Source organism: Vipera berus (assembly GCF_964194415.1).
Source record: "Vipera berus genome assembly, chromosome: 3".
NCBI lineage: Eukaryota > Metazoa > Chordata > Lepidosauria > Squamata > Viperidae > Vipera > Vipera berus.
The window spans coordinates 95,667,970-95,686,061 of record NC_138204.1 but is presented as its reverse complement, the minus strand read 5'-3'; the positions used below and the strand labels follow the sequence as shown (position 1 = coordinate 95,686,061).

Genomic DNA, 18,092 nt, shown 5'->3' with positions numbered 1-18,092 from the left:
CGAATATGAATAGTTGAAAAAGTGCTTTAGACATTGTAAAAATGAACACAATATTTATTTGCTACCAATTAAAGCAGCCATATTTCACACTAGTTTGAAAAAAAGATGCAGCTACTTTAAGAGCCATTTTTATTCCACCTATTTTATTCTGATTCTGCGAGTGATATGGGTGGTATCTAAATTTGATAAATAAATATTGTGGATAAAACTGATGCTGGCCCACCTCTTAACAAGACTGGTTTTAGATTTTTTTCCCCTTTTCAGTGGAATATTTTTCTGTATATGTAATAAATTTCTACAAAATCATTTTTGAAACATGCACAGCTCTATAATAACAACTACTGAGAAAAGCTGGACAATAAATAATAATAATGAAATTCCCACAGTAGAGGAATGGATTGTGAAAATGTCAGAATCTAAAGAAATAGCAAAACTTGTTTGGTCAGAGAGTAAACAACAAATTATTTATTTATTTATTTATTTTTGAAGGACTGGAAATCCTATGTGGATTTTTTGCTTGAAAGAAGAAAAGTAGAAATCTATCATTTGTGGACTTGAAGATTAAGAAAGATGCAAATTAAATGAATGAGGGAATTTATAAAATATTTCAGAGAGAGGAGGGACAATAGGATAATTATCTTTGAAAAGAATGAAGTAATTTACAAATGTATTAACCTTATTTTTTCTTTTCTTGCACTTTTGGGTTTTTTCATTTGATTGGTCTATTATATTTATATTTTTAATAAATTTAATAAAAAAACTGAAAAATGATTTGTCTTGTACACTGGAGGAAACAGCTATAAAGATCATCTCTAGAGAAACTAAGCAAGCCCAACCTTGGATGGGAGACAATCAAAAAAATCCTAGGACTAAAGAAAGGAAATCAAAAATATCCCAGAAGAAAGCAGTAACAAAATATGCATGGTTTTTGGTTAAAACATCTGATTGATCTACTCATTGCCAAACAGTTTAACAAGATATTGCAAGGAAGTGAAAGTGAAGATTCATTAACATCTGGTAAAACCTACCTGATGATGAACAACACAGCAAAAGGAGGAGCACCACGCAGTTATGGGCTAATTACCTGCTTATCAACAACTTTCAAATTGCTACTTGGTGTAACTGCTGATACAATCCAACAGCCTCTAGCTGAAAACAAGCTCTTTCCACCTGAAGTAGAAAGAACTGCAAAAGGAGGAGTAACTTGAATATAGCATGGATTGATTATAAAAAGGCATTTGACTGACATGTGATTGGCTAATCAAGTGCTAGAAATAATAAACTGGTGAAGGTTAATATTAAGAGAGGAATCTTTCAAAAGAGACTCTCTGTTACCACTAGTCATTGCACTGATTCCTCCTGTCAGTAATACTGAAAACATCAGACTATGGCTATCAAACATCCAAAAATCTGCCAGGCCATCCTACTGCCTTTACGTGGATTATTTAAGTTATATGGAAAAAACACCATCAGCAGTTTGGAGATGCTCTATCGAAATAACATCAATAACATCTGAATGAAGATGACCACTACAAATACCTGGGCATCCTTCAAGTTGACATCAGGCACACTGAAGTCAAGAAGAGAGTTAGAAGAGAATATATCTTTGGAAGACAAAATATCTTTATTTTATTGGACTTTGAAAACTAGAATGGAAGTAAAGCAGAATGGGCTTATCATGTCATTAAAAGACTGCACACTCTGCACTTTGAATAGCTGGCCTAATATAAATGAGAGCAGCAGAGGATTACAGAAATATGGGGAAATCTTATATGATTTCTTTTCATATTGAAGAAACTCCTGTTTTAGAAACAGAAGCCCTGGGCAAAGTCCTGAAGCAGGATTGATTAAAAAATAAGTTTGCAGAAATGTAAAGACAAACAAGAAAAAAAAATTACTTAAATTCAGAAAGAAGAAGCAGGTTGGGAGGAAGGGACATGAATGGCTGGCAGAGGAGAAATGAATAGATTTCAATCAATCAGTATAAAGCTGGAAGGGACCTGGAGGGTCTTCTAATCTAACCCCCTGCTCAAGCAGAAGATCCTATACCATTTCAGATAGATGGCTGTCCAGTATTTTCTTAAAAACCTCCAGTACTGTAGCACCTACAACTTCTGAAGGCAAGCTGTCCACTGACTGTCCTCGCTGTTAAGAAGTTTCTCCTTAATTCCAGGTTGCTTCTCTCCTTGATTAGTTTCTATCCGTTGTTCCTTAACTTGCCTTCTGGTGCTTTGAAAAATAAGCTGACCCCTCCTCTTTGTGGCAACCCCTTAAATTCTGGAATACTGCTATCATGTCACCCCTAGTCCTTCTTTTCTCTAGACTAGCCATACTCAATTACTGAAATCGTTTTTCATATGTTTTTGTCTCCTTAATCATCTTATTCGCTCTTCTTTGTACTTTCTCCAAAGTCTCAACTACTTTTTTCTAATATGGTGACCAAAACTGGATGCAGTATTCCAGGTATGGTCTTACTAAGGCTTTATAAAACAGCACTAATACTTTACATGATTTTGATTCTATGCCTCTGTTTATACAATCAAGGATTGTATTAGTTTTTTGGCTGCTGCTACACACTGCTGGCTCATGTTTAAGTGACTGTCCACTAGGACTCCAAAATCCTTCAAACAGTTAGTATTTTTGAGCCAGATTTTGCCTAATCTGTACTTGTATCTTTCTTTTTTCCTGCCTAGGTGTAAAACCTTGCTTTTCTCCACATTAAATTTCACGTTGTTGCATAGCCATTGTTCATGTCTGTCAAGATCTTTCTGGATCCTGAGGTTGTCTTCTGGGGTACTGGCTATTCCTGCCAATTTAGTGTCATCTGCAAATTTGATGAGTTCCCCTTCTGTTCCTTCATCTAAGTCATTTATGAAGGTATTGAAGTGTACTGGACCTAACATGGAACCTCGTGGTATTCCACTGCTTACTTTCCTCCATGCAGACGTAATACCATTAAAGACTATTTGTTGAGTATAGTTAGCCAGTTACAAATCCATCTGGTGGTGAAATTTTGTGTGTGTTGTGGAATATCATAATGTAATGATTTGCCAGGAAGAGTGATACTTCAGTTAGTTACATAGTATATTAGAACAGAAACTATAAAATAGGGAGTGACAATGTGTACCTTCTCATCTAAACTTAATTCAAAAAATGGTGGTCACTGACCCAACTGCTTTTCCTTCACATGGAAAATAAATCTCCAGGAAGCAGTGAGCAATGGCAAGTAGTAAAAAGGTTGCCAAAGACGCTACTTTGAAGTTTCTTAACTTTTTATGAGCATCTGAAAGCCATGGAATAGCAAATAGGGTTTTGCTGAATAATTATCCAACATACTTCACTATATAGTTCTTTGCCTACTCACAGTGAAGGAGGAAGAAAGAAAATGAGGCAGTTAACATGAACTTTAAGCTTTTAATCTAACTATTCAGAAAAAAAGAACTTCAACTTCAGTGCCAAAAGAACAAATCTTTGAAAACCATGCTGCTTCTATAGAGAAATATTGGAAGGTACTATAATCACGATTTTGACCTTAAGGGTGATATTTTGACCAAAAACATGTCAAACAGAAAGTATTATATAGATATTTGAAGAAAACATAAAACTGGTGATTATCACAAGAATAAAGCAAAGATAATTAACTATAATTGTTAAAATAGAAAAAAATACAGGACATGCAGTAACTAAATATAAACGATATATTAGTTTGCTTTGTGGAAATCAAAAATCTACTGTAGCCAACAACTCAAGAGTCAGGATGAAAATATTTTTAAATTTATTATACAAAACAGAAACTGCCACTTTCAAGAAAATTGAAAAGAAGCAGATATAATTAAGAAAAAAATACTACTGTGCATGCCTTAATTTTAGTTGCACCTTTTAATCTTTTTTTTACCTTTTGCACTTTGACTGGTAGAAGCTGATCTATTCATTTATTTAATAAACTATAAGGTGCATTTATATAATCTGACCACTTTCTCATATTATATGCATCATACATGGTCAGCTTGTGGGCCTCTTCATCCTTCATGTTCTCTTTGTGCTAAAAATCTATATCCACATTTCTTCCATCATTCATTATGTGGTAGACAGCAGAAGGCCACACATCTACCTTGATAAGAATGATGGGGGAGGGATTCATCTCTTTTTCACTCCTTCTCCCAAGCAAATCTATGGGGAAAAATCCCTGTTTTCTGTTTTCAAGAACTGTATCTATAAGGCTTCAAACGGAGATTTACCTAACACAGTAAAAGCAAATTAAAATATTAATTTCAAGTATAATACATTTGTTATACATGCAAGCCCAACGTATGAATATATATGAACTGTAGTATGCCTTTGAGATTAAACCATAATTAAGATAGTAAGGCTAAAAGTAACAAACTTTGCTCTCAGTCAAAGATAAATTAATTTCATTCTGCAAATGAAGTTTCTGTCTGCTGAAATAGAGTTCAACTTCTATTTCTCTGTGAAAAATTGTCAAAAAAACCCAATACCAGAATTAAAATCTAAATTAAATTAAAATTTCTGTACTATTATGAACACTTGCTGTTGATATTAACAATCAGTGTTGTTGATTTTAATGGCGCTCACATTTGCATAACTATGCTTGATACAAGAGCACAAGTGCAGAGTTGTAAACCACGCTGGCAAACATAGTTGTTATATAAATCCCCATATTAAAAACAGAATTAAAAACAGAATGCAAGCTGTTGTTTATATATACCTTATTTTTCTGCAAGTATCTGACATTCCTCAAACCAAAATTGAAAAATATGCTTGAACTATTGAAATTACAGTTTTGTTTTTTAATTAGTGAAATGTATTAAATACAAATTTTTACCCAGGTTCTCATAACTTGGTAGCACAGATTGTTAAAAATAATAATGTATATCAAAAAAGGGTAACTGTTATCAGACTAAGTGCTTATTATGAATTAGCCATCAAAAATTGTAAGCATGAGTCAGGGGAAAAAATAAAAAAAAGCAGGAGAGGCCAGTGTAAAATCAAAATTTTAATTTCTATTACAGCTATTAAATCCAACTTTCATACAAATCAAACTGAATTGAATCAGGTTACATGATTATTAGCTGTGTATTTAATAACTGGACTATCAAACTAAGAATTATAGTTTGTAAGTTTTGAAGGGACTCTGAAACTATGTGTTCTCAGAACTCAGATTGTACACCTCTGATAAATATTTTATGCACCAAATACTACAGATTTCTATGAAAAAAGATGTTCAAAACCATTAATATTTAGTTTAGCTCCACCTGTTTGGCTTTAGGAGTAAGACAAACTGATACTGTGGCATCAGTATATGACAGTGTTTCTCAACCTTGAGAGCTCAAAGATATGTGGACTTCAATTCCCAGAATTCCCCAGCCAGCTTAGCTGGCTGGGGAATTCTAGGTATTGAAGTCTACACATCTTCAAGTTCTCAAGGTTGAGAAGCACTGATGTATGATATTTCTATCATTAATGGGATGAGCTATCATGAAACATTTATATGTGATTTGATTTATCAGTATTGTGTGAATAAATATATCTAAAATCACTATCTGAGCTTAGATAAAATTATGCACCTTGTGACAATTTTATTTTTTTATATCAATCATAATTTACACTAATGTAGTCCACAGGAAGTTTATTAATAATAGTAGGAAAAACAATTCCATCAAGAAAGTAACTAATATTCTGTGTAATGTTTCATGCAGCAAAAAAATTCTAATAATACAATCAGCTAGTGAAAATTCTCTTACTGTTATTCCCAACTCTGTCTTTCTCCAGCTCAGTAGAAAAGTTGGTGCAGAGAGGGAAATGATGTTAATATTATTGTTGTTGTTACTACATTTACTACTCTGTCATTTTAAAAGGATCAATCTCACATGTCTAACCTGATCTCCAAAGTCCTCCGGGAACTTCCACAAAACCACAGGATCTGTAAATAATTGACAGGCAGCATTAATCAGAGGCAAAGAAGTAGCATCTTATAGTAGAGTACATTAATATTAAAGAGGGCCAATGTTGCTTTAGGCTCACAGAGAGATACTATACAAAAATGTATATAAGAAAAAAATCCTAAAGTATTCAAAATATGCTCTAAATATATTATAAAATTATAATATATTATAAAATTATAAAATATATTATAATTATATTATAATTATATTTGTTAACAGTTCAGTAGGCTATTCTATGCTTATTTTACTCAATGCTTTTTAACTATACAGTTTTTCAATGTTATTTAAATTATTTACCCAACTGTTTAATGTATTAAAGAGAGTTAGAATTAAGGGGAAATGTATTGCTTCCTAATGTCATAAGTACTCTTTAGTCTCTTAAATAACCATCTGGATTTTTTTCCCTGTCCTCTAACCTTTGCAACAATTGGGATTTTCAGAGAATAAGATTGAAGAAAACAAACAAACATATCAGTAGTTGTATCATGGCACTGATGTACGTATTTGCTTTTGTTCCTGCTTCTACCACTGAAACTTCCACTGTTGCATCTGCAAGTATATTTAAATGCTGCATCCATTTAATCAAAGAATCTTTCAGACTGTGTGTGTCACATGGATGTTCGGATTCTGGCTCATATTTTGCTAGTAATTTATAAATTACGGCTAACCAATGTTCAATATTACACATTATAAGATTTCCAGGTACATCTCTCAGCATTCCTCATTCTGGATTTCTTTTATTCCTGCATTGCTTCATTGTATTTCAAGATACTGCACCCAATTGAATGTTGAGGAGCACTGTGTGATAAGAGGCATTATTACATACACAGACATTGTGATTGTACCTTACTCATTTTTATATATTTACTACTACATCCAGTTATTTTTACATGCATCTGAACCATAACTATATTCAATTAGATATAAGACAGCGAGACACTTTAGATTATAGTAGTGCCCATAGTAATTCTAACCATCCACTTACAATACATTTGACTTTTAATAAATATATAGTAAGAAAATTATTTCATTAAAGTCAAGTGGGAAGAAAAATATTACATTATTTTATTCCATACTATTTGAAGGAAAATAAAGCCAAAAGAACTCTACAAGTATTACAAGCACATTACATATTCAGAGTACATATAAGCTCTTATTTGAATGTAGTATAATAAGCAACAATGGGAATTTCAATGAAAATATTTAATTTCTTCCACATATTATATTTAGAGAAAATTGATATAGGATGTCCCACTGTTGGTACTGTATTCCAGTTCTGATTGTTAAAATGAACAATTCATTTTCTAAAAATTGTTGGAAATGTAATTATCAAGTTAGATGATTATTTTTTATTTGGTGGCAATCTTTTAAAGCCCATCAGTTCCAGATTTGAAACAAATCTTAAAAGTTATTTTCCCGTTTCAATATGCAATTTTCTTACTGAACATTACAGAATCACGTTTCTTCAAAGTATGTTGAACCTGCTTTGCATATGCCAACTGCTGCAAGGAAGGACTAGTGCACCTATGAGAAGGTTAAAGGAGGACAGCACAGGGACTTGCTTGCAAAGGGAAGCCAAGAAAAGTGTGGCATTCAAGAAGGCTGGGGTGGGGGGAGGAATTACACTGTGGCTTTCCCTGTCAGCTTCCCCATTGACTTTCCTTGTAGGAAACTGAAAGGGAAGGTCACAAATGGCAACTATATGACCGGAGGATATTGCAACTATTGTAAGTGTAAACATATTGCTAAATACCCAGATCACATGCACATGACCGCAGAGGCACTGCAACAGCCAGAAACTCAATGAACAGTCATAAATATCGCTCATTTAGCATCATCGCATCTTCAAACAGTCATTGAACAAGTGATTGGTGAATGAGGGCTACTTGTAAATTGAAACTATACCTATCCTCATGAAAAGTTAACTGTATATGACATGAAGCCTAATCCCAAAAGCACTAAGAAATGACTAAAAGATCACACCAAATTTCTGCAACCATTCACCGGATATTCTTCAACCATAATTAATTATGCAAGGTAGTGTTTCAGACCCATCTCCCAGAATAAATTTTTAATAAGACAAATGATTTATTTTTCTCAAGAATTATATAAATTTTATTCAAAAACAATAGTACTCCACATATCTACAAAAAACAAAATAACATTTAAATTATTTTTACTAGATGCATTGCTCTGTGTTGATAATGTTTATGTTCTTGATTTATTTCTGGTAGTTGTAACCTACTAGACATCAAAGCTTCAAGAATTATGAATTTTCTTCATGCATGGAAGCTGACAAAATTATGCAACACTGGCAGGAGAAATCTACACCTAATTTGCAACAAGAGGTTTTTGATAAGCACTGTCAACACTTGAATTATTATTTTTTAATAAAAGAACAAAGAAAGAGTATATAAGAGTGTAATTTTTAAAAAATACCATTTTCTATTAGTTTCTTTTCTCTTTATTTTAAGGATTAATTTTGAAGTTAAACAATATTTCATTTTTTTTCTTTTGTTGAATAAAATATATTGAAACTAGTTTTACATAAGATCAGTTGCACCTGTGAACCACTACCATTCATACCTCTTCATGCAGGACTCAAGTACACAACATGTGGTGTATAACCAAATCATCCAGTAATAGATGCACTCTGAAAGACTGTCAAAGCCAAAAGATATTGGCACCAGCTGAAAAAATTGTCCCTCTCATCTGCATAGAAGTCTGTTATTCTCACTTAGAAAAGAAAATGGATCAAAGTCTCTGAGAATAATATATCTATCCTAAACCCTTTTGAAGACACAGAAGTGACTTTACTATTTTGGTTATTGTAATATATAATATATGATATGCTTACCTAATGTATTTAAATCTACATGTAAACTACTTAAATCTAGATATAAAATATTTATATGATCTTAAATAACAATGTTGAGCAGGAGACAAAGGATACAAAATTGTGTGTGGTTTATTTAAAAAGAGCTTTCAACAGTGACTAATAAAACAGGAAAAGTCATTGTTCATTGTTCAAAGATACTATTATAAATCAATTCAAGAGACATTTCAGAGAAAATGTTTTTATTAGAAAATGTATCTCAAAAACATTACAAATCCAGTATTATCTAAAAAAAATTGCTTATATATATTTGAAACTTACTTAATTCATCATTCAAAGTATCCTATTTTATATTGCTTCAGGTTGAAGTACTAAGAGTAGACCCTACTACGATAATAGAAATGTGAGTTAAAACAAATATATAATAAAAATGTACATATCCTTACCTTATTTTAGTTTTTTTTTAAAAATAGGAGTACATATTTATATGAAGATCCAAAAAAGTCAAGTGTATATTAATAATAATGGAATGCCTTTGCAAGGCTGGTTCTGCTATTTTCTCATTTATTTTTATACCATGTCATCTCCTCTCGCATTCCTAGAATTGATGCTGCCTTGGAATGCAGGGCAGTTTACACTCAAACTCACAAAGTGCCCAATCTTGAGTGTTGACTTTATTATCTTTGTAATTAATACATATGTATACATATTAATACATATATATGTAAGAACAGGTAGACTTTCAAGTTTTTTACATAGTGTAAGACACTAAGTCCCTCTGAACTACATACAAGTCATCCTGAATTTATGATAGAAATTGGGACCGGACATTTCTGTCATTAAGTGATACAGTGCAACCGCATCACTTTAGCAACAGCAATCCCTGTAATCCCAGCTACCACTGTTAACTGAATCCCATAGTCAAGAGGTGTGGAAATTCATTTCGTTTCCCATAACTAAAGTCAGAAAGAAGTTAGGCAATAAGTGGCTGATGGGAAAGTGGCTGCTGCTAAGCAGGAGAGGGATCAAGCGGCTGCATGGGGATGTGGGGGAGAGATGTTGTGCAGGTCAGGGAGAGTGTGCAACAAGCATGGCATGAGAGGTGATGTATGGGCCGTGAAGGATCGGAGGCTGTGTGCAAGCGAGTGTAGTAGAGGCATGGTCAGGAAGAATCAGGGAGGCATGCAAGTGGTGTGGCACAGATTAGGGAATCATTTGCACAAAAGAACTTAAGTGACAAGCAACACAGATTTTTTTTCCAGTTCATAATCCCTATGCCGTTTGCCATTAATGGTTTTTAAAAGATACCTAGCATTTTCTCATAAGCAGACATTTTAAGAAAATTAATTTGAGTAAATGGTAATAATCAGAAAGTATGTATTTTCTATGTGGTGTTTCCTCATATAATTTGAGGGGGCGCGATGGCTCAGCAGTTAAAGACGTTGAGCTTGTCAGCTAGAGCTGGCAGCCCAGGTTCGAGACCCAAGCTCCACGCAACGAGGTGAGCTCCTGTTACTTGCCCCAGCCCCTGCCCACCTAGCAGTTTGAAAGTATGGAAATGCAAGTAGATTAAGAGGTACCATTTAGGTGGGAAGGTAAAAATGTTCCGTGCTCCTTTGGCGTATAGCTATGCCGGCCATATGACATGACAATTGTCTTCAGACAATGCTGGCTCCCTCAGCCAAGAAACAGAGATGAGCACTGTGCCTAGAGTTGGACACGACTGATAGAAAAACCTTCACCTTTACATATAATTTATACTGTTTTGCATTTTGTATAATAGCCTCATATACCAACAGCATTTTATATGTAAGGACAGGGTGGCTAGCTATTGTGCTTACTTCATAATCAGAAAATTAATAGTTAGTTCTCAAGTTCCATTCATTTACTCAACAAAGTTATGAAGGCACTGAAAAAAATCCTCAAAGTTCCTGCTCGCACAGTGCCCCTGTGGTCACATAATAAAAATTTATACCCACCTGCATTTATAACCACCACCTTCCACCACCCCACCACCACCATCTCCAACTTACCCTCATTGTGTTTTTCATCTGGGAAGAGGCAGGAGTCCCAGACCACCAGGCTGGCAGGCAACAGCTGTGAATGGATGCTAAAGGCTACATGGCTTGAGTTGACATGAGGCTTGCTGTGGCACTGAGCCATCTGTAAAGCTGGGGTTTGAGGGTAACCATCTTGGGGCTTCCCAGAGCCAGTGCTTGAGGCAAGTGCTCTGTATAATGCTGGGCTTAAAGTAGAAGCTTGGGGACAGGCTGAGACTGCTGAAGACCACCATCACCAGGGAATAGTCTCATGTTTTAAGTCTCATGCTCTATAGCATCTACCTACAGGACTCTTTTGGTCCATAGCTCTCATTTGCTGGACTCAGCTAATGATCTGCACTGTCCTGGGGTTATGATGGCAACCGGGACAGCTAGGATTTCAGTCACTAAGTAAAATGGTCACATAAAATTGAGCTTTATGACATTGCTTAGTGACATAAATCCTACTTCCAGTTGCCATTGTAACCAAAGGATTACCTGTATTATTTTTCTAGTTTCAAAGAAGACAAAAGAAGAGGATGACATTAACCATATACATTAAAAAAGAATTAATTATTCTTCTTTGAACATTCCTACACTTCAAATTAAAATGTTCTCAGCATTTCATGTATTTCATATGAAAGGTACATACTAGAGGCTAAGCATATTTGTATCAGACACATCCAAGATTAGGAGGGAATCTTAGAATCCTATCTCTAAATAGATAAAAGCTTTAAGGACTTGAATAGACGCTCGCACAGGCAAGCAAGAGAAAGCAAGCAATATTTGCCAGACACCCAATATAATCAAAAGAAAGAACAGTTCAGAACACAGAAGCTTAATAAAAAGGATCATCATTTGGAACAGAAATATATGCTGTATGACATTTAAAATGCATCAGATTAAAGACGATATGTAAATATCTATATTAGTTTTGTAGATTCCTGACAGCAGACTTTTATTCAAATCACCAAAAGGCATTTTTGTATAAAGAACAAACAGATTTTTTTATTCTTATAACTTAATCTGAAGCCTATTAAAAGAATTATCTGGCCAGAAAAGTATATATGTTCACATATTCTTACTAGAGTGAAAAAAGTTAATTATTCTGATTACATTGTTCATGAAATAGAGAATCTCAATAAGAAAAAATGAGAAAACTCTATCTTGTTTGGAAGAAAACAAAAAGCTTATCCCTTAATTAAAAGATTTATGGTCTGATAAATAGAATATAGGTAGATCTCTACCTATAATCATTCATTCAGCTATCAGTGACGTGATTGTGATCTGGGTGTTTGACAACTGTTTGCATTTACAATCTGTTACTAAGCTCAGCACAGTCATATATATGATCACCATTTACAATCTTCCCTGCTGGCTTCCCCAGAAAGCCAATGGGGAAGCTGGCAAGGAAGGTCATAAGTCACTGTGTTAAGTTGCTCCCATCCATGCACCTCCCACAGCCCCTCTTCACTTGTACTGTGCTTTTCAGGCATCCATTCATACCCTCCCTGACCCACAATCCCTCACACCATCCCCATCTCACACAGCACTTATCACACAGCCTCTTGAAACATTCCCAACAGCCTATGGCAAATCCAACCCACATAGCACCATCCACACATTCCCCCATACCCTCCCTGAGCCATATGGAGCTTCTCATGCACACCTTGCACCCATTCTGAGCAGCACCTTTATACATTCCCTTCCACCCCCTCCCACCCTATGCTAATACTTTTAAAGCTACTTTAAAAACTGTTGGTATCAATAGAGTTTTTTTTAAAAAAAATAGTTTGGTTTCAGCTAGGGACACAAGAATTGATCTCTTCTCCCCAGTAACATTTTTTAAAATATCATTGAAATAATTTTATAAAGATTTCTATTTGTTCTATAATGTGCGTACAGTCAAGTAAGTTTCCCATCCCTGCTAAAAATCATGAAAGGTTGATGTTATTTCTTGTAACTTTTCTAATTTTACCAGAAATGCTAGCTTCTGAAATATTGTTACCTTATATATTTTTGCTGTTGCAAACAAAACAAAAACAATCAGAGCTATCGTTTTTCCACCTTGGACCATGAATCTCTTTTGCCCAATATTGTATTAGAGCATTTCCATGGATAGAAAGCCATTTTCAGCTTCCTGAGAACATAAAAGGAAAGTCTTTTTCGCTGCAATGCCATTAGTTATGCCATAAAACGAAAACCTTAATCGGGTGAAAGTTCATTGCACAGAAAGTGCAAAGATGAAATTGAACATGCCATGCTTTTAGCCTGGCTACAAAATGAAGGATTTAGAGAAAAGGATCCCCAGCTCATCTACTGCGCTAACAATTGGGCCTCTCAAGCATTATTCTTTTCATCACCCCTGCAGGTTACAGGGATGACCTACCTGACCATTTTCCACAAGAAACTGACAACCAAATTTTTCTAGAGACCATTTGAGTTGTGATGCCTAGAGAACAAATAATATATTTGTTTGATTGCTCATTGTAGTTTTGCCTTTTTATATCATATTCTAATTATATCAGTAAGCTGCCACGAGTTGCAGATTTGGAGGGCATTAAAAACTAATAAATAATGTAATTCCATCTGCAAAAGTAAATAATATTCGTAATTATGTATACTTCAAAGTAGAAATGTGAAATTTGATTCCTCAAAACAAGATCATCCCTAAGACAAGACAAGCAAACAATATTCTCATTCTCTGACCGGGGTTCTTTTTAACTGACTACAGGGTTAATTTAATATTTTTTAATTTGGTTCTTAATTTTTGTATTTTGGATTTTTAATTCCCTGTAAACCGCCCTGAGTCCTCAGGGAATAGGGCGGTATATAAATATAAATAAATAAATAAATAAATAAATAAATAAATAATAAGTGTCACTATAAAAATATTATATAATGATCTGTAAGCATTCTAGTCGGTTCCATTAAAAGAAATGAAATGTGGCAAACATTCTTTAACTGTTAACTATTGGGTATTTCATTGCATAAACTATTTCTACATTACAAAAATAATAAAAATGCTGATCCAGCAGCTTTCACATGAGTTTGTTTTGAAAAGAGTGAATTAGGCTCATTTAGAAGCTTCTCTCAAAAAGTGTTTATGAGAGATAAAGGCTGCAATCTTGGCTACAATAAAACAATGAAATCAGCGGGACCTGCACACAAGTTCCATACTCTCAAGCATCTTGTCATCTCCAGATGCCGAGGTATAGATGCCCCACATTATCAAGTGCCTCCCCTTATGCAGCTATGGTGGTGGGTCATCCTACTTGTTGATGATGAATAGGATATGACAAAAGGTTAATAGGAAAGGAAAAAAGACACATACAAAACAATTTGATTTACTTAATCCATCTATATACACTGTTTATGGCACTCTGATACCAGATAAAAGAGAATGAGTTGGCAACAGAAAATGCCAAAGAGATTTGTTGGCATCACCTTGGACCTGAAAGCAAGATCATTCTCCTATCCCAACCATCTTTCCCAAGAGATGCCATGGCCATGAAACTGGACTGATACTGGAGGATACTATTTTGTTAAGTAGTATAAACCTACCTACTTATCTCCTCTGTTTAACTATATCTCAATCCTCTTGATTGTTCTTCTTTTAATTTTCTGAAGCTACGCTTCTATACTTAAAATAATCAAACAGGAGATGGTAGAGTCTGTTGTTGAAGAAAAAAATCCACCATGATTTTCAATATATATATATATATATATATATATATATATATATATATATATATATATATATATATATATATATATATATATATATATATATATATATATATATATATATATATATATATATATATATATATATATATATATATATACTGACAAAAAAAGTCCATTGGTTCAATTAATAACTGCAGTATTCACTTAACAACCACCATGAATTACAACCTTAATTCCTGGCTCTACTACGGTCATAGGTCAAAAACTACCTGCAAGCTTTTTACAATATTATATCAATAGTACATCAAATTTCATTTAAATTTGTCCTGGGTTGAATGGTTACAAAACCACTCCTCAAAAATCTTTTGGAAATTGTATTTATATATGGAATTCTAATACACATTTTTTCAATTACCTAGAAGTTTTGAAACTGAAACAGCTGAAATGTTTAAAAAAAACATATTGCAGTATTATTGTTATTGTTGTAATATTGTTGCTAACGTAAGTATCTTAACTGAGATTTTCTTTTCTGAGATTTTTAACATGAAAAATCCTTTCAAAAAGATATAACTACTATTTTATTTCATTTTTTGTATAAAGGAAATGGAAACCCTCTGTTTTTTAAAACAGGTAATGCAGGGACACACAGGGGAACTTAGCTGACACTAAAACCCAAATCTGATCCGATAGATCAATTCCCATTCTGGGAGTATCCAGGATAGCATAATTCAAACCACTCTGATTGTGACATTACCAACTGTATCAGATTTTATTTTGCAGCCCTGTGATCCCACTAGGAATTTAACTTGAGAACCTAGGATTTCTTACTTGTACAAAGAGGTATTTAAAAGCTCTACTAATTTAAATAGAAAGTCACAATCAAAATAGAGAATCACAATAATATTTAAAATAATGTCCATTGATTCCTGCTTGTGTATTTTATATACATACATATATACGTATACATATACATACACACACACACATATATATACACACACACACATATATACATACATACACATACACACACCTATATGAATGTATGTATGCTAGTCTATTATTAAGCTTTCATTTTTTGCATTCTATTTACATTTAATATTATTTTACAGTTCAAATACGGTATATCAATCCAAGGGACAGATTAAAGACATTTTAGTAATCAATAACTGAAAACTTGATTTTCCTTTTCCATTTTACACCATCCTATTTCAATAGCCAAAGAGAGGGAAATACACTCATCAGTCACCTGATAGAGTAATTCAAAACTTAACAAAACAGGGCTAATGGGTGAGAATTGAATTGAAAACACCTTGACAAAGAAAGCAATTTCTTTTCTTCACACTCCTCTGAAGCTGTGGGTCGAACCATCAACAGTGAGGGGCCATCTGTCCCAAGGGCCTTCCATGTGAGTACAAGGGGGGAAAAATTAAATGCTGTTCCACATACATTTAAGTATTGATTTATCTATGACAGGCAACATAGCTGAAAATCTATGTTTTGACGTGCTTCACATATCAGTCTTTAAAGGCAACACTAAACTTCTGATAAGCAAAGAAAACAGGTTAACAGGGTTGTTTCAGAAAAAATAATCAGTGCTACTCCAACAGATAAAAACGATCTTTTAAAGGAAATATGCTATTAGGCTAAGTTGTAGGCCTTCTCCCTTGCGGCTCTGATCCACACGCACATTACTTTTGAGAGTTTTCAGAATTTTTTAAAATTATATATTATGAACATTTATATTTCCCAGAGTTTTCCTATTATAGAATTATATAAATGTCAAATGTATAAATATCCACATTTTCCAATCCGAGTAACCCAACACACAATCTATGCTATTAGTCAGAGTCCTAAAATTGTTAGAAGGCAGAGTAGCTGCCAGAGGGAGGCAAATATCAGAAAAACAGCACATATCACACATCCCATAGCTACTACTTTCAATGGTTCCAACCTATAGTTATGATTTTCAATGGTTTGAGTGCAGTTTAAAAGACCATGTAATATCGTAACATATTAATTTCTGCAATATCATAAAACAAAAGAACATAATGCCCAAATCATCTGAATTATAATTATATGACATATTAGGAGAAATATTATTCATTTAAATCCTTGACTAATGTCTAATAGCAAAAAATATAGTTAATTTTAATTAAAAGCAAATCAAAACAAATTTTGTTCAAATACCATTCATATTTTTAACGTAAACCCAATTTACTTTCTGGTTTAAAAAAACATACTGCCTGAAAGGCTGAACGAATTAGCAAGTCAGGGGAAAAAAATAATTGGGACATATGAATCATTTCACGAGCCACCCAGAATCGTGACAGAATGGAACAATCTATAAATTCCATAACTAAGTTCATCTTCATCCACTTTTATTTCAGATAAAACAGATATTCCATGTCTTATATTATTTCATTCAAAATCTACTCAAATAGAACACAGAAATATTATGCATGCAATGAGAAAAGGCTCAAATTATTTACTAAAAAAGCTCATATTTGAGATTTTAAGATTAAATAATTTATACAACTCTTAGCATATATTTTTATAAAAAGTATGATTATAGACGTAAATATAGCATATATTATTTAAAGTATATGCTATATACACAAAATATATGCTACATTTGTATAAAGAAGATTTTGGGTTCCCAATAAAAATTATAGATGAAGACAAAAAAGTAAATCACACAATTCACCTAGTCAACAACTTCAAAAACAGTTTTCATATACAGTATATTTAATTTATATATACTTAAGAAGAAAAAGAGTACTGATTATCTCAGACCTGTAAATCTGACTATGTAGATATCTGTCTATTAACTGACACTCAGTTCCATTATATATAATTGGATTGGAACTAAGTTCCAGAGCACTTTTAATGCCAAAACAAAATCAGAGAAAAAATGTCTTAATTTCTTTAGCATTACAACTGAGAACAGCTCTCCCCTGGTGTTGTACAATAACAATGACCACCCAAAGAACTCTGTGTTAACTAAGCACAGTCTTCCCATTGTCTGCCAAATAAATTATATGAAAGAGATTCATAACATAGTTTGTTAGTTAAAAAGAGTCCAAGGAGTAATACCATTTTCTACCAATGGAAAAAACATCCTAGGAATAAATATAGTTAGCTTGAATAGTTAATTAGCACAACGCACAAAAATCCATAAAAACACAAAGGGATTATTGGCATTATTTCAGAAGGAAAACTGGTGTAAAACCAAAATAATTAATAATTACGCTTGAACTAAAGACCAAGGGACAAAGTTTACTCTGCTCTTCCTTACACTAAAAGAGGAAGAGAAGAAATCTTCACAAGTCACAAGAAATTCAAAGTCAATAGAAATCATGCATCTCATGAGAATTCACATAACCACCCTGACAATCATTTCCTTGACCCGTTTTCAGTAAACAATACCCAAAGTACTTGGAGAGGATTTTCCCTGGCCTTGTTCATCCCACTCTTTGCTGATCTCTTATTTTACGGTCAGAGGTTAAACTCCTGACCTCTCACCCCTAAGGCAAGTTCTTCTCCCCTCTTGCATAAAAAGTT

General features: G+C 33.5%; 1 protein-coding gene across 1 annotated transcript in view; it reads right to left on the bottom strand.

Moving 5' to 3' along the window:
• Positions 1–18,092, bottom strand: part of DENND1B (DENN domain containing 1B) — a 219,192-nt gene that overhangs the window by 166,023 nt on the left and 35,077 nt on the right. Inside the window, exon 3 of the mRNA XM_081323441.1 lies at positions 5,898–5,941. Coding sequence (XP_081179567.1) covers positions 5,898–5,941 — 44 coding nt within the window. The remainder of the gene's footprint in view (positions 1–5,897; positions 5,942–18,092) is intronic.